The sequence below is a fragment of the Lithobates pipiens genome, unplaced genomic scaffold, assembly GCF_037356315.1.
Source record: "Lithobates pipiens isolate NorthernLeopardFrog02 unplaced genomic scaffold, aLitPip1_a1.2 Scaffold_1, whole genome shotgun sequence".
In the NCBI taxonomy this organism is placed as follows: domain Eukaryota; kingdom Metazoa; phylum Chordata; class Amphibia; order Anura; family Ranidae; genus Lithobates; species Lithobates pipiens.
The window spans coordinates 117,209,262-117,235,267 of NW_027507685.1; the positions used below are offsets into that span (position 1 = coordinate 117,209,262).

At 46.6% G+C, this 26,006-nt stretch overlaps 1 protein-coding gene across 1 annotated transcript in view; it reads right to left on the reverse strand.

Moving 5' to 3' along the window:
- LOC143973878 (mitochondrial carnitine/acylcarnitine carrier protein-like) overlaps positions 1-26,006 on the reverse strand; it is a 67,688-nt gene that overhangs the window by 10,923 nt on the left and 30,759 nt on the right. The window contains exons 3-5 of the mRNA XM_077474757.1: positions 15,363-15,490; positions 15,183-15,273; positions 10,344-10,461 (exon numbers count right to left, since the gene is read on the reverse strand). Of these exons, the coding sequence (XP_077330883.1) occupies positions 10,344-10,461; positions 15,183-15,273; positions 15,363-15,490 (337 nt within the window). The remainder of the gene's footprint in view (positions 1-10,343; positions 10,462-15,182; positions 15,274-15,362; positions 15,491-26,006) is intronic.

The following is a 26,006-nucleotide window of genomic DNA, read 5'->3' on the forward strand; positions in this document are numbered from 1 at the left end:
TATGCTGTACCTAAGTGAGACGCAGTGAAGGATTCAACTTCTGTGCTCCACTCACTGTGTGCAGTGCATGTGTCCTCCAGGTTCTTGCTCCCATCATTGCAGCCTATCTCTTTCATCCACTGAGCCGCCTGTCGCCTTGCCTGAGTCTCAGCAGTCAGCAAAGGAAAATGAGAGGCGGAGCTAAGCGGAGCCTCGTAGTATCACTCCGCCAGGGAAGGCAGTGGGCAGCGGCAGCCGGGACTAATTAGCTAACAGAACAATGTGCGGGGCGGCTTCATGTACATGCGCCCGAAAAAGGAAAAATAGTCTGAACGCTGCGCTCATCTCCTAGGCCTATCTGTAGACCAGATAGGGCCCAGGAAAATGTAATTAGAAACCCCCTTCGCTCAGCAAGTAATAGCGAGGGAATGGTTTTGAAATTTTAATTTGCATAAATTAACTGTAAATTTGCCCGGGCCCCCCTGTACAACAGGGCTGGCTGTACTGCCCTATCAGCGGCCCTGATGATGCACACTGGACAGTGATGTGCCCTCTACGATCTCCCTCACGCCAAAAGAAAGCTGTGTCCTGTACAGCCTGGGACACTGCAGCTCTTTCCCCTGTCAATCTGCTCTCTGGGAAATGTAGTTTAAAAGCTCTTGATTACACAGGGGAGCCTCTCCTTAGGTCTACAGTTCCCAGAGTGCATTTCTGCCTGTCTCAGTGGCGGCTGGTGCTCAAAGTTTTTGGGGGGCGCAAACTGAAAAATTTAATTTTTAGTAATACAGGGCTGTAAATAGCCATTTGTCAGGTTATTCTGTATCATTACTGCTAGGTAAAACTGTGCCCGTCAATTGCAGCCTCACTGTGCCCACTATGAGGGGTTCCCACCATTCCTGTGCCTAATTCTCGGTTTTGTACACCTGCTATGCCCATTATGAGGGGTTCCCACCATCCCTTTGCTGAGTTCCCGAGTCTACACCTACTGTGCCTATTATGAGGGGTTCCTATCATCCCTGTGCTGAGCTCCCGGGTCTGTACACCTGCTGTGCCCATTATGAGGGGTTTCCACCATCCCTGTGCCAAATTCCCGGGTCTGTACACCTACTGTGACCATTATGAGGGGTTCCCATCATCCCTGTGCTGAGCTCCCAGGTCTGTACACCTACTGTGTCCATTATGAGGGGTTCCCACCTTCCCTTTGCTGAGTTCCTGAGTCTGTACACCTGCTGTGCCCATTATGAGGGGTTCCCATAATCCCTTTGCCGAGTTTCCAGGTCTGTACACCCGCTGTGCCCATTATGAGGGGTTCCCATGATCCCTGTGCTGATTTCCCGGGTCTGTACACCTACTGTGCCCATTATGAGGGGTTCCCATGATCCCTGTGCTGAGTTCCCGGGTCTGTACACCTACTGTGCCCATTATGAGGGGTTACCATCATCCCTGTCCTGAGTTCCTGGGTCTGTACACCCACTGTGCCCATTATGAGAGGTTCCCACCATCCCCGTGCTGAGTTCCGAGGTCTGTACACCCGCTGTGCCCATTATGAGGGGTTCCCATCATCCCGGTGAGTGCTGAGTTCTTCTTTACAAGTGTGGTCTCAGATCTGCGCATTCCTCTCTAGGGGTCCAATCACTGACTGACACCCTCTCCGTCCAACATTACTTTTTATCTATTCCAAACTGTTCAGTAGCTCAGTATATTCTCTGCACTCATTTAACCACTTAAGGACCGCCGCATGCCATTGTACGTCATCACAATGGCATGTACAGGCACAAGCACGTACATGTACGTGCTTGCCTTCCAGCGGGTGGGGGGTCCGATCAGACCCCCTCCCGCTGGATGCGGCGGTCCGGTTCGCTTCAGGAGCAATCCGGGATGAGCGGATGGCCGTTGGTTTCTGGCCATCCCCTCTCGATCGCTCCTGGCGAATGAGAAGCTTCCTCCCACTGTGTATTGTATACACAGGCAGGGAGGAAGTGATGTCATTCTCCTCGGGGCGGTCTTATTGACCAGACTACGAGGAGAGGACACAGTAAGTCTGCACCAAACACTACACTGACACTAAATAACACACAGGCACACACACCCCCCCCGATCACCCCCCGATCGCCTCCCGATGTCCCCACGCCCCCCCCCCCCAGTCACAGTGTCACTGATTGCAGTGATCATTTATTTACTGATCACTGCATTCAGTGTCAGTTGTAAAAGTAAAAAGTGTCAGGGCAGTTAGTGTTAGGTCCAGGGTAGCCCCCTACCACCCCCCAATAAAGATTTAACCCCCTGATTGCCCTTAGAGTTAACCCTTTCACCCCCTTTTGCCAGTGTCACTAAGCGATAATTTTTCTGATCGCTGCATTAGTGTCGCTAGGTAGCTAGTTATTTTTTTAGGTTCACCGCCAGGTTTTTATAGCGCTAGGTACCCCAATATACTACCCAATAATGGTTTTAACCCCCTGATTGCCCCTAGTTAACCCTTTCACCCCCTTTTGCCAGTGTCACTAAGCGATAATTTTTCTGATCGCTGCATTAGTGTCACTAGGTAGCTAGTTATTTTTTTAGGTTCACCGCCAGGTTTTTATAGTGCTAGGTACCCCCATATACTACCCAATAATGGTTTTAACCCCCCTGATTACCCCTAGTTAACCCTTTCACCAGCGATCACCGTATAAGTGTCACTGGGGACGCTGGTTAGCCAGTTAGTTATTTAGGTTCCCCGTCAGGTTTTTATATAGCGCCAGGGACCCCCATATACTACCTAATAAAAATTTGAACCCCCTGATTGCCCCTAGTTAACCCTTTCACCAGTGATCACCGTATAAGTGTTACGGGTCACTCTGGTTAGTTAGTTTGCTTTTTATAGCATCAGGGCACCCACCATTTATTACCCAATGAAGGTTTAACCCCCTGATCACCCGGCGGTTGATATCAATTAGGTTTTAGGGTCAGGGTCTGCGTCGCCCCAGGCAGCGCTAGGTTAGTGCCAGTACCGCTAACACCCACACACAAAGCATACACTTCCCGTAGTGGTATAGAATCTGAACAGATCAATATCTGATCTGATCAGATCTATACTAGCGTCCCCAGCAGTTTAGAGTTCCAAAAAAACGTATTGTTAGCGGGATCAGCCCAGATACTTGCTAGCACCTGCGTTTTGCCCCTCCGCCCAGCCCACCCAAGTGCAGTATCGATCGATCACTGTCACTTACAAAACACTAAACACATAACTGCAGCGTTTGCAGAGTCAGGCCTGATCCCTGCGATCGCTAACAGTTTTTTTTGGTAGCGTTTTATATTTAAACCCGGAAGGCAGTGCTTGGTTTTCGGGGTCCCGTACGCAGCTAGGCTCCCAAAAAGTCCCCCACATGTGGTATCCCGTACTCGGGAGAAGCGGCAGAATTTATTTTGGGGTGTAATTTGACTTATGCCGATAGCATGTGTAAGCAATATATCATTTAGTGACAACTTTGTGCAAAAAAAAAAAAAATTTAATATTCCTGCAACTTGTGGCAAAATATAAAATATTTCATGGACTCAACATGCCTCTCAGTAAATAGCTTGGGGTGTCTACTTTCCAAAATGGGGTCATTTGGGGGGGGGGTTTGTGTTATTTTGGCATTTTATGGCCTTCGAAACTGTGATAGGTAGTGAGGAGTGAAATCAAAAATTTGCACCCTTAGAAACCCTGAAGGCAGTGATTGGTTTTCGGGGTGCCGTACGTGGTTAGATTCCCAAAAAGTCTCCCCGTACTCAGGAGAAGCAGCAGAATATATTTTGGGGTGCAATTCCACATATAACTATGGCATGTGTGAGCAATATATCATTTAGTGACAACTTTTTGTAAACTTTTTTTTTTTGTGTCATTATTCTATCACTTGGGACAAAAAAAAAAAGAATATTCAATGGGCTCAAGATGCCTCTCAGAAATTTCCTTGGGGTGTCTACTTTCCAAAATGGGGTCATTTGGGGGGCGGGGGGTTTGTACTGCCCTGCCATTTTAGCACCTCAAGAAATTAGATAGGCAGTCATAAATTAAAAGCTGTGTAAATTCCAGAAAATGTACTCTAGTTTGTAGACGCTATAACTTTTGCGCAAACCAAAAAATATACGTTTATTGACATTTTTTTTACTAAAGACATGTGGCTGAATACATTTTGCCCTAAATGTATGACTAAAATTTACTTTATTCGATTTTTCTTATAACAAAAAGTAGAAAATATATTTTTTTCTCAAAATTTTCGGTCTTTTTCCATTTATATCGCAAAAAATAAGAATCGCAGAGGCAATCAAATACCACCAAAAGAAATCTCTATTTGTGGGAAGAAAAGGACGCAAATTTCGTTTGGGTACAACATTGCATGACCGCGCAATTACCAGTTAAAGCAGTGCAGTGCGAAATTGTAAAAAGACCTCTGGTCCTTAGGCTGTTAATTGGTCCGGGGCTGAAGTGGTTAAGTTGGCCATAGAATAGATGATTCCTTTTTAATTTAATTCCTACTACGGCCATCTTAAATGAGTGCAGAGAATGTACTGAGCTGCTGAACAGGTAAAAGAGATATAAAGTAGTCTGGGAAGGAAAGGGTGGCAGTCAGTGATTGGAATGGTCAGATCTGAGAATGGAGGATGCAGGATGAAGAGCAGTGAAGATCTATGCAACAGAAGATAGTGAAGGAGGGGGAGGGGGAGGATCAGTGTTATAGGGAAGAGAGAGGGGAAATAAAGTTGTAAAAGTGCTGCTGTGGAGTCACTCAGGACACAGTGATAATAGCCCCTTTTGCCCCCTTCCAGTCTTGGCATATACTGTACCTGGAGATATCTGTGTGCACTGCTGGATGCGGAGTCTGTGTCACAGGGATATGAATGGACAGCTGCCTCTGCACGGACCTATCGCCCCGAGCACACTCTAAACTACACCAATAGAACTTCTTAGCCATGTGTTTACACATGGGTCATACCTCCAATAGCACCCCTGTGCCCGGCGCCCTTAACACACCCACTTAAAAGGGACACTGTAAAAAAAAAATTGTTTTTTTTAATAAGTAGCTTTGGGGGGGGGGGGGCGCCCCCGTGCCCCCTGGCCACTGCAGCCAGTCTACTGAACTTGCCCTACTTAACGGCTCCCTCCTTTTGTTGAAATAGCTGTTAACCAGTTCAGCACCACACTACAGCAGCTGCAGCCAGTGCTTCTCTCAATATCTTTCTTAACCAAGCACCTGGCTACAGAGACACCCCTAATGCAGGGGAGGGCTGGCAACCTTAGGCCTGGGGGGCAAGTCCAGTCAAGTGGCCCATTGAACCACTGAATCAGCTCACCACCCATCTACACCACATTCCCCGTACAGAGAGAGAGGGAGACTGCTCCACATTGCCCCAAAGAGAGAGAGACTGCTTGACACTGCCTGCACAGAGAGAGAGACTGCTTCACACTGCCTCCACAGAGAGAGACCGCTTCACACTGCCTCCACAGAGAGAGACCCGCTTCACACTGCCTCCACAGAGAGAGACCCCGCTTCACACTGCCTCCACAGAGAGAGACCGCTTCACACTGCCTCCACAGAGAGAGACCCCGCTTCACACTGCCTCCACAGAGAGAGACCGCTTCACACTGCCTCCACAGAGAGAGACCGCTTCACACTGCCTCCACAGAGAGAGACCGCTTCACACTGCCTCCACAGAGAGAGACCGGCTTCACACTGCCTCCACAGAGAGAGACCGCTTCACACTGCCTCCACAGAGAGAGACCCGCTTCACACTGCCTCCACAGAGAGAGACCGCTTCACACTGCCTCCACAGAGAGAGACCCCGCTTCACACTGCCTCCACAGAGAGAGACCGCTTCACACTGCCTCCACAGAGAGAGACCGCTTCACACTGCCTCCACAGAGAGAGACCGCTTCACACTGCCTCCACAGAGAGAGACCGCTTCACACTGCCTCCACAGAGAGAGACCGCTTCACACTGCCTCCACAGAGAGAGACCGCTTCACACTGCCTGCACAGAGAGAGCAGTCACTTTCTGTGCAGGCACTGTGAAGCAGTCAGTCTCTGTACAGGCAGTGTGAAGTGGAGCAGTCTCTCAGAGAATGGAGCAGTCTCTCAGAAAGAGACTGCATGATTGCCCCCAGAGAGACTGAGAAAAAGAGCTGGCCCCTTCCCCACACCCAGTACACAGACCAAAGAGACTGCAGGAAGATGAAGACTAAAGACTGTGCTGTCACTGCCACCACACTAAGCACTACCTGTGGAGTCCGGAACTTCTCTGGTGAGTGAGCACCACACCACTGGGCAAGCCAAGCAAGCAGAGTAGCTGAGAGTCACAGTGAGCGCAGCAGGCTAAACACGCAAGTCCTGCTGTCTCCCCGGCATGAACACCAGATTCACCAGGGTGCAGGTTCCTCCTGTCTCAATTGCGGATAGTAAGAATGCACATGCAGGCGCATGCCGGAGCACCGGACAGATTAAGAACATTGTGGGCCTGATACTGCAGTGGAGCAGGTTTAGGAGTGGCAGGGATATGAGGTAAGTAATGTCATATCCCAGCTCTTGCCCAGACTTGGTCACAGCCCCACAGGGCTGTAATGTTAGGGAAGCCCAGAACTTGAATTACCAAGCTTCCGTAAGAGCCATGTGTCAGTGTGTGCTCTGAGGTGAAAGTTTCCAGGCCATCAGAATACAGTGATCACTGCTGGCAGCTATAGCAGCCAGTACTGATCGCTAAAAAACATAAAGACACGCTGGTTGTACTGTCAGTTGATGGAGTCAAATTCTGTACAACCAGTCTGCACAGAGATAGATTGAAATGTCTGCTGAACCGGCAGAATTTCAATCTGTCTATTGTGGCCTAAGTCCACCAGTCTCTGGGTTTAATAATATCCTCAAATCTTCTGAAAGGGGGGCTCCACTTAGGTGTAGAAATTCACTTTGAACTCCACCTTATTTCCAGAACTCTCTTTAGGGTCCTTTAACACTGAAGGCGCTGTACAGGCCTTTTAGTGCTAAAAAATAGCACCTGTAAAGCGCTTCTTATGCCACCCCAGGTTTCCCACTGGGGCGGTGCGCTTGAAGGACATTCTGAAAAGTCCAGCAAGCAGCATTATTGGGGCGGTTTGGGAGAGGTGCCCAGCCCATTGAAATGAATGCAACACGGCCGTTTTTAACACTTTCTTTGGCCACTAGTGGGGGTTAAAAGTGCCCCACTAGCGCCACTAAAACAATGGTAAAGCGCCACTAAAACGAGCAACGCTGTACCACTACCGCTCACATCGCCCCAGTGTGAAAGTACCCTTTGGTAATAGATGTGCAAACAAAAAGGTGAGACCACATCTAATACCTACAGAGAGTAATGGAAATAAGGCAGTGTTCAAAGTGAACTGTGTCATTACCTGCAGGGATTGGCATTTAGGGGGGTTAAAGCAGGCAAGGATGAAATGTGATATCAACTATTCACTGCCTGTCAAATGCCTCCGAAAAGTGACCTGAGCATGGATCACTTTTCAGAGGAGTGGCAGTGGCTGCTGCAAGTGAATACAAGCATTTAGGCTCACACTGGTGTGCTGCGGTTTGGCTGCAGTGCGGGTATACTGGCGGGTGTCACACCCCCTCAGACTTCTTTTAGGTTACTCATTGTTGCTGCATGTTCTGAAAGTGCACCAAACATGCAGCATGCAGGACGTTTTGTGCACTTTCAGAACATGCAGTAAAAATGTGCATCCTCTATGTCCCAGGGGCAACATGCAGGATGACTGCCAGTACACCAGCACTGCAGCCAAACTGCAGCATGTCGGTGAGAGCCCACATCATACCACCTAGCCCGAGGAGGGCAAGGTACTGGCACAGGCTGCTAGAAAAAAACTCTTTGGCTGCAGAGAGGAGGAGCTCACTTATGCCACGTACACACGATCAAACAAGCGGGTGGAAAAGTCTGGCAAACTCAAGTCCGCCAGACAATCCCCCCGTGTGTAGCCTCCGGCATATTTTTTGACCCGAAATTACGGCGGACTTAGAAAGAAGTTTTGCACTCCAATCTTCCCGCCGGACTCGCATTTCGGCAGACAATACGGCCGTTGGTATGCCAGTCCGCCGTACTTTTGAAATGAGCGGACTTTTCCCGCCCGGAGAAAAGTCCGCTAATTTCGAGCAGGTCTGCAGGTAGGCGTGGCCGGCGAAGGAGACGCCGCTGGCCCCGCCACCTGGTATGGACTTAAAGGGGAACCCCAACGCCGAAAAAAATCGGCGTGGGGGTCCCCCCAAAGTCCACAACAGACCCTTGTCCGAGCACGCTACCCGGCCGGCCAGGAAAAGAGGGGCGAACGAGCGCCCCCCCTCCTGAGCCGTACCAGGGCGCGTGCCCTCAACATGGGGGGTGCCTTGGGGAAGGGGGGGCTGCACGCCCCCCCACCCCAAAGCACCTTGTCCCCATGTTGATGAGGGCGGGGGGCTTATCGGAATCCGGGAGCCCCCTTTAATAAGGGGGCCCCCCGGATACCGGGCCCCCCCACCCTATGTGAATGAGTATGGGGTACAATGTACCCCTACCCATTCACCTGTAAAATAAAAGTACAAAAAAAACACAACACACGAGATAAAATACTTTATTGCACAGCTCCGGGGGTCTTCCGTCTTCGGGGGTCTTCTCGCCGGACTCCTCCGCTATCTTCTTGTAGCTCTTTTACTAGCGGAGGAGCCCGGCTTTCTTCCTCGCCGCCGGCCTCTTCTTCCGACTTCGGGGGTCTTGTCCCCCTCTTCGGTTCTTCTGCCGGGCCACCGCGCCTTCTTATAGCTCTTTTACAGGTGGTGGCCCGGTCTTCTGTCGCCGCCGCCGCCTTCCGTTCTTCTGTTCTTCTCTTCAGATGTTGTCTCGCCGAGTCCTCCGCTCACAATGACAGGGAACGGGCACGCGGCGACTTATATAGGGACAAGGGGCGGGGTCTTCGGTGGATGTCACATGGGTTCATGTCACATGGTGACCCCGCCCCCTTACGATGTCACAGTCCCGGAGGATGCTGGGACTGTCGCCATGTGACATCAACCCATGTGACATGAACCCATGTGACATCCACCGAAGACCCCGCCCCTTGTCCCTATATAAGTCGCCACGTGCCCGTTCCCTGTCATTATGAGCGGAGGACTCGGCGAGGCAACATCTGAAGAAGAAGAGAAGAACGGAAGGCGGCGGCGGCGACAGAAAACCAGGCCACCGCCTGTAAAAGAGCTATAAGAAGGCGCGGTGGCCCGGCAGAAGAACCGAAGAGGGGGACAAGACCCCCGAAGTCGGAAGAAGAGGCCGGCGGCGAGGAAGAAAGCCGGACTCCTCTGCTAGCAAATGAGCTACAAGAAGATAGCGGAGGAGTCCGGCGAGAAGACCCCCAAAGACGGAAGACCCCCGGAGCTGTGCAATAAAGTATTTTATCTCGTGTGTTGTGTTTTTTTTGTACTTTTATTTTACAGGTGAATGGGTAGGGGTACATTGTACCCCATACTCATTCACATAGGGTGGGGGGCCGGTATCCGGGGGCCCCCTTATTAAAGGGGCCTCCCGGATTCTGATAAGCCCCCCGCCCGCAGACCCCGACAACCAACGGCCAGGGTTGTCGGGAAGAGGCCCTTGTCCTCATCAACATGGGGACAAGGTGCTTTGGGGTGGGGGGGGTGCGCGGCCCCCCTTCCCCAAGGCACCCCCCATGTTGAGGGCACGCGGCCTGGTACGGCTCAGGAGGGGGGGGGGGGGGGCGCTCGCTCGCCCCCCCTTTCCTGGCCGTCCGGGTAGCGTGCTCGGACAAGGGTCTGTTGTGGACTTGGGGGCGTTGGGGTTCCCCTTTAAGTCCATACCAGGCGGTGGGGCCAGCGACGTCTCCTTCGCGGGCCCCGCCTACCTGGAGACGCGCTCGAAATGAGCGGACTTTCCTCCGCGCGTGTGGGCGAGTCCGTTCATTTCAAAAGTAGGGCGGATAGTACGGCGGACTTAGTACGCCGTCTTAGTCCGCTCAAAAAGTGTCGTGTGTGGGCAAGTAGCCCATTCGGAAAGTCCGACGGACAGTCTGGCGGGAAGTCCGCCAGACTAAGTACTTAGTACAGACTGTCAGCCCTGACATGAAGACATCGCTGGCTCACAGTAATGGACTCGGCCAGCTCAAGAACTGTGTATGTTGCGGTTTTGAGCTGACGACACAGCAGCCTTTGCCACCGCATATCAGAGCAGCCCAGGGGGCAATTGCATCCCTGCCCCCTGGCCCAGCCCTCCCCTGCCCTAATGGGTAAGTTATTTGGCATGTGAAATATAGTTTTTCTGATATTTGTGTTTAATTATATTTTTGGTAATTTTAGACACAAATATTGAAAGCAGAAAAGTAAAGAAGGAAGTTCTTACCTCTTAGTAGAGTGAGGATGGTGCCTCGGTACAAACTCTGGATCCCTTGCTCCCGGTACAGTTGTTGGGCACAATCTATAGGTCCTGAAAACCTTTTCACTGAGCTGTTTGCCTGAGCCTGAGAGAGAACACACAACTACAGTTAAAGAGGAAGTAAACCCTGATGGGTTTACTTCCTCTTTTTTTCCCTGCAAAGGTAAAGCATAATGGACTACTATGCATCGCATAGTAGCTCATTATGTGTCACTTACCTGACACAGGAGCCAGCGAAGTCGCCGCTGATCCCTGTAGTCCGCCGCGTCCATCTTGCTGGTGGCGTCTCGCAGCTCCGACCAATGACAGCGGCGAAGCCGCGATGACGTCACTCCCGCGCATGCGCACGGGAGTCGCGCCTCGCAGCTCCGCCGCTGTCATACGGCGAGGCCGCGATGACGTCACTCCCGCGCATGCGCACGGGAGTCGACAAATTTGGCAAATCCATTCTTGGACTTGCCGCATTTAGTGCGCATGCGCGCCGCTGTCTACGGCGCATGCGCCGTAGACAGCGGTGCCCATTTTCGGGCAAATATCTCCTAAACCATATAGGTTTAGGAGATATTACTTGGACCTACAGGTAAGCCTTAATCTAGGCTTACCTGTAGGTCAAAGTTGTTTGGAAGGGTTTACTTCCATTTTAAAGGCATTTTCATGTATTTGTTTGGATAGAATGAGGGTTATAATGGGGTTAGGGGTCATGTCTGTTTTTTTTTTTTGCTGTCTGTATTACTAGACAGATATAAAGATAAGAAATGCTCACTACACATGTTACAATGTGTTTGTACAATCTCATTTAGATCTACCAACAACCAGTGCAAGGGCCTGCCCGATTGGATACAAATGGAATGGATTGGTCAGTTAAGACATCATATTACAAAGTGTTTGTCAATTTAAAGAAGATTGTACAAAGATTGCAAAATGTTTGAAGAGTTTAGGAAGGAGAAGAATGGGGAGGGAGTGCAAATGAGAAGTAGGGAGGACTGATAGTGTAAAAAAAAAAGTAAAAGAAGGGAAAAAAAGAGAAGTGGCTGATTCACAGAAAGACAAAATGGGAGGGGGGATAAGAAAGAGGAAAATTAAACTCGGGAAAGTAAAAGTCTTCACTTGTAGTGGGGCTCCGCTCTGTTCAATTATGTCTGTTATGGGGACTGGGAAAAAGCAGTTTTACTTGCCCAACTCTCTGCTTCCACTGTCTCGTTCCCACTGATAGACCGGTGACACGTCACATTCAGCTACCCGCTGGAGTGCGCATGCGTGATGCTGCCATATGTGTTCCACTTTGCCACAGGCTTCGCTTGCCACGCTTTGGGCAAGGGCTCGCTTCACTCTCCATAATTATAATTTATATAATTATATAATATAATTTATTATACTTATTGTGGGTGTGGCCACAAAATTCTGCACAAGCGCAGATTCACCACAGTGTTGGAACCCATATGGCGGTGTCGTGCATGCGCAGTCCAGCGAGTAGTCAAATGTGATGGGTCACCATATACCTGCCTCTTCAGCTTCTTCTCTCCTGCACTCCAGCAGTATAAGGTCCTGTGAGAACGCTAAGGGAAAGTCCACATCCTTGAGTGTACAGGAGTGCCATTTACTGGGGGAGTGGAGGATCAGGTTGATAAAAGTTTTCCTAACATCCCCTAGACCAGTGTCTCCAAACTGTGGCTGGGGGCCAAATGTAAACCTTTGCCTGCTTTCATCCAGCCCTTGGTGCATTATTTCCACCACTGTAAGCAACAGTAGGGCATAGTTCCTGCCAAGGACATGGTCAATGGGGCACTAGTCCTCTCACTCACCAATGATGGGACACTATTCCTCCCACTGACACAAATGATGGGGCATGATTCCTCCCAAAGACACCAATGATGGGGCACTTTTCCTACCAAAGACACCAATGATGGGGCACTATTCCTCCCACTGACACTAATGATGGGGCACTAGTCCTCCCAAAGACACCAATGATGGGGCACTAGTCCTCCCACTGATACCAATGATGAGACACTATTCATCCCACTGATACCAATGATGGGGCACTATTCCTCCCACTGATACCGATGATGGGGCACTATTCCTCCCACTGATACCAATGATGGGGAACTATTCCTCCCACTGACACCAATGATGGGACACTATTCCTCCCACTGACCCCAATGATGGGACACTATTCCTCCCACTGATACCAATGATGGGGAACTATTCCTCCCACTGATACCAATGATAGGGTACTATTCCTCCCACTGATACCAATGATGGGGAACTATTCCTCCCACTGATACCAATGATAGGGTACTATTCCTCCCACTGACCCCAATGATGGGACACTATTCCTCCCACTGATACCAATGATGGGGAACTATTCCTCCCACTGATACCAATGATAGGGTACTATTCCTCCCACTGATACCAATGATGGGGAACTATTCCTCCCACTGATACCAATGATTGGGAACTATTCCTCCCACTGACACCAATGATGGGACACTATTCCTCCCACTGACACCAATGATGGGGAACTATTCCTCCCACTGATACCAATGATAGGACACTATTCCTCCCACTGATACCAATGATAGGACACTATTCCTCCCACTGATACCAATGATGGGACACTATTCCTCCCACTGATACCAATGATGGGGAACTATTCCTCCCACTGATACCAATGATGGGGAACTATTCCTCCCACTGATACCAATGATGGGGAACTATTCCTCCCACTGATACCAATGATGGGACACTATTCCTCCCAATGACACCAATAATGGGGCACTATTCTTCCCACTGACACCAATGATGGGACACTATTCCTCCCACTGATACCAATGATGGGACACTATTCCTCCCACTGACACCAATGATGGGACACTACTCCATCCACTGACACCAATGATGGGACACTATTCCTCCCACTGATACCAATGATGGGACACTATTCCTCCCACTGACACCAATAATGGGGCACTATTCTTCCCACTGACACCAATGATGGGACACTATTCCTCCCACTGATACCAATGATGGGACACTATTTCTCCCACTGACACCAATAATGGGGCACTATTCTTCCCACTGACACCAATGATGGGACACTGTTCCTCCCACTGATACCAATGATGGGACACTATTCCTCCCACTGACACCAATAATGGGGCACTATTCTTCTCACTGACACCAATGATGGGGCACTATTCCTCCCACTGATTCCAATGATGGGACACTATTCCTCCCACTGATACCAATGATGGGACACTATTCCTCCCACTGACACCAATAATGGGGCACTATTCTTCCCACTGACACCAATGATGGGGCACAGGTTTAATAAAAGAATAAGAAAGATATTAAAGAGAGAGTGATAAAGGAGGGATAGAATATACAAGGAGTAGTTAGAGAGAGAACTGGCTGATTTGATTACATAACCAAGGGTAGTATTCTTGTTAGAACTCTCAGGCTTATTCAGTAAACCAATATAGTGATTTGGCTAGGGACATTATAAAGTGGGGACATTAGAGTGTAAGCTTCATCACGGTAGCCCCAATGATCAGTATGGTCTATGTGCTCTGTAACATTCTGCAGAATATAATGATGCAGTATAGGTATGTAAAATATATAACCTGAGCTGGCCTTCATTGCCACCTAACTGTCATGTATAGAAATGTAGCTGGGAATTTTTTGTCGATCAAATTTAGTGGGTGGATTAAAGTAAACCTGAGCAACTTAACCTAAGTACTTGAGAGCAACACTATGTGACGATGGTACATGCCGATCTGGCTCTGTGTATTCCCTCTCAATTGAAATCCGGCAGGTAGTACCACCACTAAACCCAACCCATTCAAGTGAATGGGGTCATGTCACAACTACCCTGCAACCATGTGCTGTTGCGGTGAGGTGGTGTGGGCTTTGGGTTTACAACAGGTGGTATTGATTCCTAGCTGCCTGTCTACTGTGAATCACTTTTCAGAGGGGTGGCATTTTGGCATTTCACAGGGCAAACCTTTCTGTAGATCATTGGGGAGCATGCATTGCTTTGAAGGATGCCATAGATATGATTTTTCTCCATATTATACTGTAAATAGAGACTTTGACTGGGATCACAGGCTCCCAAGAAGAAAAGGACCATCCTCCACTTCACAAAAAGGTAGGTCTCTTGTGGTGTCTAGTGTCAGATAGTTGTGTTAAATTAGTGACAGGTTCACTTTATTGAGCAAACAATACAAACTTGAAAGGAAACAGTTATGCCGCTTACACGCGATTGGAATTAAGGCCAGAAAAAGACCGGTGAGAGCTTTTCATCGGAAAATGCGACCTTGTGTATGCGGAATTTAGCTGTCCGAATTCCCGCCAGCCAAAAATTGATAGCATGTTCTCAATTTTCCCGACGGAAAAACTTTCTATCAGAAATTCTGATCGTGTGTATGCAATCCGACACGCCAAAATCACGCATGCTCAGATTCAACTACGAGATGGAAGCTATTGGCTACTGGCTATTGAACTTCCTTTTTCTAGTCCTGTCGTACGTGTTGTACGTCACTGCGTTCTCGGAATTTGGTGTGACCGTGTGTAGGCAAGACAACTTGAGCGGAATTCCTTCGGAAAAACCATCAGAGCTTTTTCTGACGAGAATTCCGATCGTGTGTACGCGGCATCAGGCAACCAACAAAGAAAATTGGAGGGGATGCAATGTGTAATGCATCCAATCATAATTTATCATTTAGAGATCGGATTACTGCAAACTAAAATCTGATTGGTTGCTCTGGGTTATGGCTCTGTACACATCTGCCAGACACGATTGTCTCTTACCTGTAGCAAGCATTTAATCCGCTCAGCGGGAATGACAATAACGGCACCGGAAAGTCCCGCCAACATTCCTGCTGCAAATACCTGACGGGGTCTGGAACCAAAGAGAAGGAAAACATGTAAGCAGGTAGGTCTTTTTAAAGTGGACCTGTCATCTATACCTGTAAGGCAGCCATATCTCACCTGAGTGGCTCATTTGGATGGTTCTGCTGCAGCTTCTTTCCCAAACTAAATCCAAAAAACGTTACTGCCATTATTGGGGTCACACCAGCCAGGGGGGCCCCCATTCCTCTGTAGAGACCCCATAACCCCTAAGGAAGAAAAGGACATGAGATACTTTGTTGTGGCAAGGACCAGGTATTGGTGAACGGTACTGGAGACATTCTCCAATATTCATTTTTCGATAGTACAGATGATGCTTTATATTGTAGGCCCTTTCACCATGGTGTCTGGGGAAAGAACTGGCGCAAACCTTGCTCCTGATATCATTCAAGATCTTTTGTTTTCACAAATGAGGATAAATTGATAAGAATTTGTCACATGGAACACAATATCTAAATCGTGCAGAATAGATTGAAGCAGAGAAGAAATAACTACTTTAAAGAGGAACTGTAGTCTGCTCACAAAATTTGTAATAAAAACATCTTTGCCATTCTGAAGCTTTCCTCCAACCACTTTGCATTATATTATACATACTGTGATTCTGTACATGCCAAATCCGCTGTGGAAATCTCCCTCCACTGAGTCTGGCTGCAACCATTTTAATTGTGGTCAGCTGAAGCTGCTGCCTGTTCCTGGATTTACACAGAGGCACACCTCTAGCTCTGCAGCTCCCATTGGCCCTCTTATGACTCATCCCCCCTCCCTTCAAAAGTGAGAGTGAGAGCTCCGCATGATGTCATAAACCTAGGCTAATGACCAGACAAGAAACAGGAAGTGGCCTGTATAAGGTATTTACTGGCAGAAAAAAAAAGTTAAAACATCAAGGGCAGAAGATTTAGAAGAAGAAAAGTTGAAACAAATGACTGAAGGTCCACTTTAATTCTAGCTGCCTTTACTGAGTACTGTCAGTGAAAAATAAAATGTCCAGCACCGCATGTTTAAAGTACACCAAACACAGGATAGACAGTAGAGATTGTCATTGCTGAACTCATTTTCAAAATTCTTATTACCTGGCTGTGTCTGACTATTATTCATCATTAATTTAGAAAGTAATAAAACTTTAGGCTGACCTCACACCTAGGGTTGCCACCTGTCCAGGATGCGACAGTCCGGGTTTTAAACCATGTGTCCGGGTTTTAGACTGCAGGAAACCCAGACACATTTATTCACAACGAACAGTGGCTAACTGTCCCGGGCAGAAGGAACACTCTACTGACCCACAGAGTCGGGCGGTCTGTTGATTCGCCACACAGAGCACTAAGCAGAAATGGCCAAATACCTCCATCCACCTAATTTGTGTGGATAGAGGAATCAGGTTTTTTTTTTCATTCAGTCCACAAATCATATGTGTTGGAAGAGTTTTATTTTTTTTTTATTATTGTGCTGAGGTTTATACATGTCTGTGAGAGTCTTACTTGTGGCACAGCATTCTCAGCATATTTTATGGGTACAAAAATGTTGGGGATTGGCTTGCAGAAAAGGTGGCAACCCTACTCACACTTCTGCAGGGTATTAACGCTAAATCTGCTCATTAACGTATGTTGCATTAAGGCCACTTGTTAACATGCCGACGCAAGCCGATGTACGTTGGCAGAATGGCACGGACAGGCAAATGGGCGTACAGGTACGTCCCTTTAAATTTACTGCCTTGCCGGTCAGAACTTCTGTGAGTCCAATCATGGGTCCAGTGGACTCGATCGCCACGGGGATACCTGCAATCGCCTCACGGGGTGGACGAACGGGGAGATGCTAATGTAAACAAGTATCTCCCTGTTCTGCCTAGTGACAGTGCCACTGATCTCTGCTCCCTGTGATCGGAGCAGAGATCAGTGACGTGTCATAGACAGCCACGCCCCCAACAGTTAGAAACATGCACCTAGGACTCACTTAACCCCTACACTGCCAACTAGTGGTTAACCCCATTCACTGCCAGTGTCATTTACACAGGAATCAGTGCATTTATATAGCACTAATTGCTGTATAAATGACCATGGTCCCAAAAATGTCCTGTGTCCGCCATAATGTCACAGTCACGATAAAAATCGCTGATCGCCACCATTACTAGTAAAAAAAAATATTAATAAAAATGCCATAAAACGACCCCCTATTTTGTAAACACTATAACTTTTGCGCAAACCAATCAATAATCACTTATTGCAATTTTTTTTACCAAAATATGTAGAAGAATACGTATCGGCCTAAACTGACGAAAAAAATGTTTTTTTTATATATTTTTGGGGGATATTTATAATAGCAAAATGTAAAAAATAATGCGTTTGTTTCAAAATTGTTGCTCTTTTTTTGTTTATAGCGCAAAAAATACAAACCGTAGGTGGTGATAAAATACCACCAAAAGAAAGGTCTATTTGTGGGGAAAAAAAAGACATCAATTTTGTTTGGGAGCCACATCGCATGACTGCGCAATTGTCAGTTAAAGTGACGCAGTGCCAAATCGCAAAAAGTGCTCTGGTCTTTGGCCTGCAAAATTATCCGGTGGTTAATGTGTGTTGCGTTAAGGAAACCCATTCATTTTGAATAGGTTTAGGTTAGTGGTCGGGGGGCTGTAGAAATATGGCTCAAATGCCTGCTTTTACTGTCCCCCAGGCTGCCTGTGTGAACAAGCCTTGAAAGAAATTAAAGGGTAAGTTCAGTGAAAAAATATATGGTTGCAGTTATAGGTGAAGACTGATTGGCTGACTAACCTACTACTTTTCTATATCTGCAGTGCACTCTAATATAAAAATAAATACAAAAAAAATACAGAAAAAAAAGGGTAAGATTTTAATGTGCACCGCAGATGCGCAGCCCAGAATGCTCACCACTAGAATTACAAGTAATAGAAGAAATTGTCGGTGGTTTAACCAATTGACCTCCGGAAGATTTACCCCCCTTTAGGACCAGGTCAATTTTTGCGGTACAGCACTGCGTTACTTTAACTGACAATTGCACGGTATGCAGCACTGTACACAAATAAAACTTACATCCTTATTTTCCCACAAACAGAACTTTCTTTTGGTGGTATCTGATCACCACTGCGTTCTTTTTATTTTTGCGCTATAAATAACAAAAGGCTGACAATTTTGAAAATAAAAAAAACTATATTTTTAACTTTTTTTGCTCTAAAACACCAACAAAAAAAAATGAAAAAAAAAAGTCAAATTTCTTTATAAATTTAGGTCAGTATGTATTTTGCTACATATTTTTGGTAAACAAAATACCAATGAACGTATATTTATTGGTTTGCACAAAAGTGATAACGTCTACAAACTATGGGCTTATTTATTTATTTATTACTAGTAATGGCGGTGATCAGTGACTTATAGTGGGACTGCGATTATGTGGCAGACATTCGGACACTAACTGACACTTTTGACACTTCTTGGGGACCAGTGACACTAATATAGTGATCAGTGCTAAAAATATGCACTGTCACGGTACTAATGACACTGGCTGGGAAGGGGTTAAACATCTAGGGTCAAAGGGTTAACTGTGTGCCTAGCCTGGCCTGTGTTTTACTATACTGTGTGAGGTGCTTTTACTAGGGAAAGACATGGAATTTATTCCCTGCACAATTTCCATGCCTTTTCTTCTGTCAGAGTGGCGATCTGCCTCTCTGGCTAACGATTGGCGGTGGCCATCAGGTACCGTGCACCCGCCGATTGACTTCTGCTCTGCGTAATCACAGTAGAAGCTGCAAGTGAAGCGCATGTGCGCCCCCTACCTGGAAGTGTCAGATCACACACATATTATATATATGTGATCTGGTCTGGCACATAGGTGCAGTTTGACTGCTATAGGGTGGATCTCCATCCATCAAACCCTGAAACATCAGTTTCATGTGGAGTGACCCTTGGAAGTATAATAACGGCAAATCTTTTTTTCTTTTAGATTGGATAGAGTAGTGATTGGAGCGGTGAGGAGGATGGGGGTTACAACCCCTGTTGATTTTTTGTTTTCACTTTCTCTGTTTGTCTTTATCGCCAGGAATGGAATTGAGGGTAAATTCAATATTCTGAGTTGCTGCCAGAACACCAGTAGGGAGGTAATCCCTGATGGAGACATTTGTTCCTATGACAGCTGTATAAAAAAGAAATCCTTCACAATGGAAAGATATCCTCTCACTTCCTGTTGAGCCTACAGGACAGAAAGTGAAGGGAAATCTGCCTAATGAGACACCGTGGGTTTAACTTTTCCTAATCCCTACTCTATGCAAATTAGAGAAGTTTTGGCTTCATATATATATATACACAATATGTATACATATACAATCAGAATATTGAACTGTATTTTTTACAGTTGTAAAGCTTTGTTTTTTAATTAAAATAATAAACATGTTCTACGTACTTGCTCTGTTGGAATGGTTTTGCACAGAGTGGCTTCAAACCTCCTTTTTCTGGGGTCCCCCACGGGTAATCTCGGCTCTTCCTCTTCTTTAAAGGCCCCCATAGCAATCCGCTTGCTATGTTGCACTAATATGGGATAAATCCTGATTCGGGCTGTGTGCATCCATAGATGCACACAGAGCGACCTGGCCCCACTCCCCTAATCCCTCCTCACACTATTTGACTGACAGCAGCAGGAGCCAATGGTTCCCACTACCACTGAGCCCTTGTACACACGGTCAGAGAATCTGTCGGAATGAGTCTTATCGGATCGTGTCGTCAGATAATCCGACTGTGTGTGGTATGCATCGGACTGATTCCGTCCGAATCTCCGTCCGACCCAATTTTCCAACATGTTGGAAAGATTTCCCGACCAACTGGGCCGGACGGACCTAATCCGATCATGTGTAGAGCATTTTCATCGGACCAAGTGCCACGCATGCTCACATTCAAATTCCGACACGGAAGCGCTCGTTCACGTAAAACTACTGCTCGTAAGTGATATAGCACATTCGTCACGCTGCAATGTTAAAAAATCAGTCATCAAGCGCATTCTCTTGTTCTTTACAATACTGCAAGAACCAACTTCTTTTGATGCTCATAGTCACACACACTTCTCCCGAACGGATTTCATTACTCTTTTTTAACCATTTCAGCAATACAATTTTATTTTAAGTCACATCTACACAATGTTTTTTTTTGTTTGTTTTTTTTTGGTGTTTTTTTTTGGGGGGGGGGATTCCCTAAAAATCTCCTTTAATGACACTGGTCATTTATCCTTTTTTTTTACTTTTTATTTTTGGGTGTAAACTTACAACAACAACATTATTGTATTTTTTATATTTTCTTTTTCTTTTTTAGGCTGGGTTCACACTGCTGCGGGGGGAGATCCGGATGTGATTCGCACCGCAAATCACATCCGATCTCCGTAGCGATGCGAGTACAGCCATACAGATAGTATGGCTGAATTCGCAGCGCTCCCGCAGCAAACTCGCACGGGACCCTTTTTTGGGTCCGCAACAGAATCGGATCGCATGGGGGTTCACACCATGCGATCCGATTCCTGTGCAAGTCGGCAGATCGCACTGCGATATGCGGACGGATCTGGGGGTGTCATTAACATAACATTGACACTCCCAGCCGTCCGCATAGGACAGTGTGAACTGCCGGCGGGAGGTGTGCGATGCGGGAACACGCCGCGGATTCACGGCGTTCCCGCATCGCAGCGGTGTGAACCGGGCCTTAATCTACAGGAGGTTGTTTAGTGTTGGTACCCCTTGTTCTTTAGTTCACTTTGTATTTTGGAAATGTACCTGCCTGCTCACAAATAAACTCTACTTTATGAAGGAAAACACATTACACAAGTATTTCATCAAACAAAAATAAAATTTATTTAGTTTGCTCCAAAATAAAACTAGGAACGCAGCACTGGAGAAACTTCTTAACTTTGGTGCAGCCTTTGGCCCCCAGGGCAGACATGAATAAATGAGATATAAAAAAATTGGTGGCCTGAGGAGTAGATATCTCAGGGAGAGAAGTCTGCTCCTGAAGTCCTAGAGAGCAGGAAATTCAGATGCCATTTCTGTCCCCAGGATGGTGATCTTGAAGAGGCTGCATCTTCTGGCACACCAGACTCAACCCAGGCCATCACTCTCTGGTCTTCCTTTGTGACTTCCCACCAGGCATCCTTCCAGGCTCTGGCTGGGCTCCTGTAGCTGGGGCAGGAGGAGAAGGAGGGCGTTGGTGGACCTCCTGGCTGCCACTTGCCACAGCCTCCCCCCGACTGAGGTCTTCCTGTGTATGAAAAGGGGACATAGTTTTAGTTTTTTGATCAATCACAACATTTTGTGCTCCTGGCTTTTGCTATTTGACTGTTACCAAATAGAACAGACTATCATTCTGACACCAGCATTTTTCTTTCCCGTCCCAATCATTTTTGGTCACTACTGTCTATTGAGATGTAAACCACTTGGAAAAATCTCAACTTACTGATCAATAAGAACATCTAGTTAACATCATTAAATGTAACACAAGAAATATGTTCAACAATGCAATACCTGTCTCAAGCTGGGCCCCACCACATGGTTCTGCCTGGAAGGCCCAGGTAGGTCATCAGAAGCCTCAGCTGGGGGTGAAGGATGCCTTGGAGGAAGCATGGAGAGTGGTGGCCTGAGTGGTGGCCTGGGTACCCCTTGGTCTACCAGAAAATGCAGCCTGTCAAAGTGCACCATCCTGGGGTAATAAACAGCATCTGGATCTCCTGCTCTCAAGGACTCCAGGTGCTTCTTTCTCTCCCTGAAATATGTAAGCTTTCGATTCAGATATGTCATGTCTGCCGTGGGGAGTTTCTCCAGTGCTGCATTCCTCTTTGATCTGTCATTATAAAATTTGTTGTGGAACTGCCACAGGCAGGGCATCTCCATGTAGTGCTTGAGGTATAGCCCCATAAAGTTGACATTGTTGAATGGGTCCATTTTTTCTGCAAGACACAACACAAGACAAACCCTCAAATACTAATAATGCAATTAAAATCCCTTGTAATCTTGTCCCAACAGCGGCCTAGATACAAGCAGTCTAGTCTAGTGAAGCACAAAGTTAAAAATGTTACCTTCGTTTCCACGTTCGCCGCGTCCGTGACTCACCCTCTCCTCCCAGATCGTACGGACGATACACATGTGTGGCGTTTTATATACAGTGCGCATGCGTGAAACTCCGCCTGCCCCTGACGTTCTTTCCAGACTATTCCCCGCCCCTTCGCTTCCCGCGCAGTGGGGAGAGCACATGGCGGAGAGAACGCAGGTGCGCAATAATAGTTCCACTAACGAGGAGGAGGGTGAGGAAAGCCCGGAGCCTGAAATGTCCCGATCCAGGAAGACAAGATTTAAGGCCTCAAATATGTCTTTTGGAGAGATGTTGGAGATGGTGGACATATTGAACAGGACCGACTATGATGGGAAGTATGGACCTTACCCAAACCCAAATATCAGAAAGGCCAAGATCATGAATAAAGTTGTGAAGAGTCTTCTGAAGAATTTTGGGGTACGCCGATCCAAGGATCAACTGAGAAAACGCTGGTCAGACCTGAAACTGAGGGAGCACAAGCAGTACCTAAGGATCAAGCGTGTTCTTAAAAAAAGTAAGTAGTTGTCGTGTGTTCATATGATTATTCTTGCTTGCATACATGCTCCATGTGCTTGGATTTCATGTTGTGCATTTTAAAATGGCCACTTTCAAGTTCATGGTTTCGTTCGTTCGTATGAAACATCGTTCTGCAGGGAAGTATTCCAGCTTAACAAAGTGGCCCCAATAATGTTCTCACCTTGGAACTCGGCCCAAAAACACATTGTACAACACTTCCAAGTAATGTTTCATATTCCTATTTATGCCCTCTGTGTGCTAATTAATCTTTGTTTACATTCTCATAGGGGAGAGAAGACTCGGCAAGTATGAGGAAACCAGGGACCCTTTGGACACCAGGGACCACACCCCTCCCAAAGAAGGGCAACTTCCAAAAGAAGAAACAGAGGAGCAGGAGCAGGAGGAGGAGGAAGAAGGAGAGATTGTGGAGGTTGGCCAAATTGTCACCACAACAGGTGAGTGTCGGAGAACACAGTTTCCGGTAAGATCATCAATGTATATCACCATATTTGGATTACATGGTGTGTTTGTTTTTGTTTTTTCTAGGTGATGTGGAGGAAGATTCCCGTTTTACCAGTGAAAGTGCCCAGATCTTGATCGGGGAGATAATGGGGTGCAATAGGGATTTGGAAATTGTACAACAAAACATCAATGATGTTAAAAATAAAATGAAGAACATCACTGATGTTTTGGGGAGAGTGTGAAAACAAAAAAACTAGATAGGGTTTTATTTTGGATTTTTTAAAAAAAAAAATTGTATTTTGCATAATTCCAAATTTGGAAGATGCACAGAGTGTGTAAACATGCGCTATCTCACATCATGGGGGATCAATGTATGTGTTTTGTGGAAAGTGTCTGAGATGAAGGGGTTGCAGCCCCAAAGCATGTACATTTATCCCCCATGATGGGAGATAGCACATGTTGACACACTGTGTGCATCTTCCAAATTTGGATTTTTCAGGGGTGACACCCCATGTGATGAAGGCAATATCAGCCCAGTTTGTACATACTCATGTCTGATATTGTCTTCACTTTTCCAAGTTGAACTTTGTAAGTTCCTGTGTTCTGTATTTTACGGTTTGATACATGCCTGTTTACACAAAAAAAACAACTAAAAAATAAATATTATTAAACTGGGTTTTGGATCCCCAAAATATCTTGGTTTGTTGTAAAAACCTTTAGAGCCCGTTCACACTGAGGCAGCACGACTTGCAGCGCGACTGCCTCAGGCGACCAGGATCCGACTTTAGCGGCGGCTTGTGAAATTACTTCTGTATAGAAGTCAATGCAAGTCGCCCCAAAAGTCGTACAGGAACCTTTTTCTAAGTCGGAGCGACTTGAGTCGCTCCGATTAGAACGGTTGCATAGAGCGGGACGCGACTTGTCAGGTGGCTAAGTCGCCTGACGGGTCGCCCCTGTGTGAACCGACCCTTACTAAACGCACATGTGAATGTGCTTGTATTAAAAAGTTGAATTCTCAAAAATGTGTGGCTTCCTTTTTCATTGGGCTTAAAATGTATTTGTAGTGAAATTTGAGTTTGTGCTGAGAAGGAGTGCAATTTACTAAAGGCAACTCCACTTTGCGCTCCAAGTGCAGTTTCAGGTGTACTTTTGCAGTGCACTTGTAGTGCATAGTGGATGTGCCTTTAGTAAAAAGCACCCACAGTGAGGTGTAAATTTGGACAATCATGCCATTTTCCTGCCATGGTGCTGAAAATGAGCATGATTTAGATCAGTAATGCACTACACATTAGTTAACAAAAAGAAGGTGTGTGTGTAGCAGACCCACAACATAATAAGATTATCTGAAGAAGAGACTGTCCCCTCATCTCACTCTGAACTTGGGTTTGCACTGTTGGTGAAAAAGGCACAACTTGACGAAAAATGGCAAAGTGGGAGGCCACAGTCTGCCATTCCTGTGGCGTTGAAGGACACTGTGTAGTGACACAAGAAAAAAAAAATAGTAATTTGACAAATCAACATTGCATGCAGATTAGACACCCACATTTTTGGCCAAAATTAGTCTAACATTTGTTAAAATGAGTATTTAAAGCCTAAAGTATAAGGTCCCCTTATGAGAGTCCTAACCCCCCCATCCCCCCATCTGATGGGCCCTTGCTAAAAAATGAGGGGGGATGTTTAGGACAGGTAACCCTCTCCACTTGATTGAGAGCTGAATGCCTAAATAATGTGTGATACTTTGTGAAGCCCCTCCTTAGTTACACTATTGGCAGCCCACCGGACAGGTAAGAAGTGTCATAATAACAAAATGGAAGCACATGTTGACATTCTGCTATTACATAGCAAGAAAATGAATGTGTTAAAAAAATCAAAATATCATTTGAAAGTATTGAGGCCCTTAGACGACATGCTTTGGTGAATTGTTCCATAAATGTTATCATGAAAAAGGTATTTAGAGTGTGTATTGGGTTGGGTCAAGTCATCAGATAGAAGATTGCTATCAGCTGAGGTAACAGTTGGGGAGAGGGGGGTTACTAATGAGTTTGGCACAACTCCAAAAAAACAATAAAAAGGTCAAATTGAAGCACACACATCACATTCGTAGAGATTTTAGGGGGTGTTTAGGGGAAAGCAATACTATGGAGCTGACAAAAGACATTGTCAAGTGACTAGACTCTAGTTTTAGCGGCCAAGAAGAGCATGGTGGGGAAGTTAGTGAGGCAAATATGCCTGAGGACAAAGGGGCAGAGTATATGAATTAGAGCATATTGCAATGATGGTAATTAGGGAATGAGGAAAGAAATGCAAGACATTAGCAATCATGAAATACATAGAATGTGATGTTTAAGGTTAAAACTTAGCATAATATAGTCCTTCAGCAGGAGCTGAATGATGGCAGAACAGGTCTCTGGAATAATGATCCCCAGAGCCTGGGGGGAGATACCTGTAGAGAACTTGAGGTCCTGAAGGCTTCTCCCTGTCGCCAAGTAGCGCAACGTGGCGATGAGCCTCTGCTCCGGAGTGATGGCTTGCCACATGCAGGTATCCTGCCTGGTGATATAAGGGGTCAGCAAAGCCAGCAGCCGGTGAAAAATGGGGTCCGTCATCCTGAGAATAATCCAGAAATGATCAGGATTATTCTTGCGGATCTCACGGAGCAAAGGCATGTGGGAGAACTGGTGAC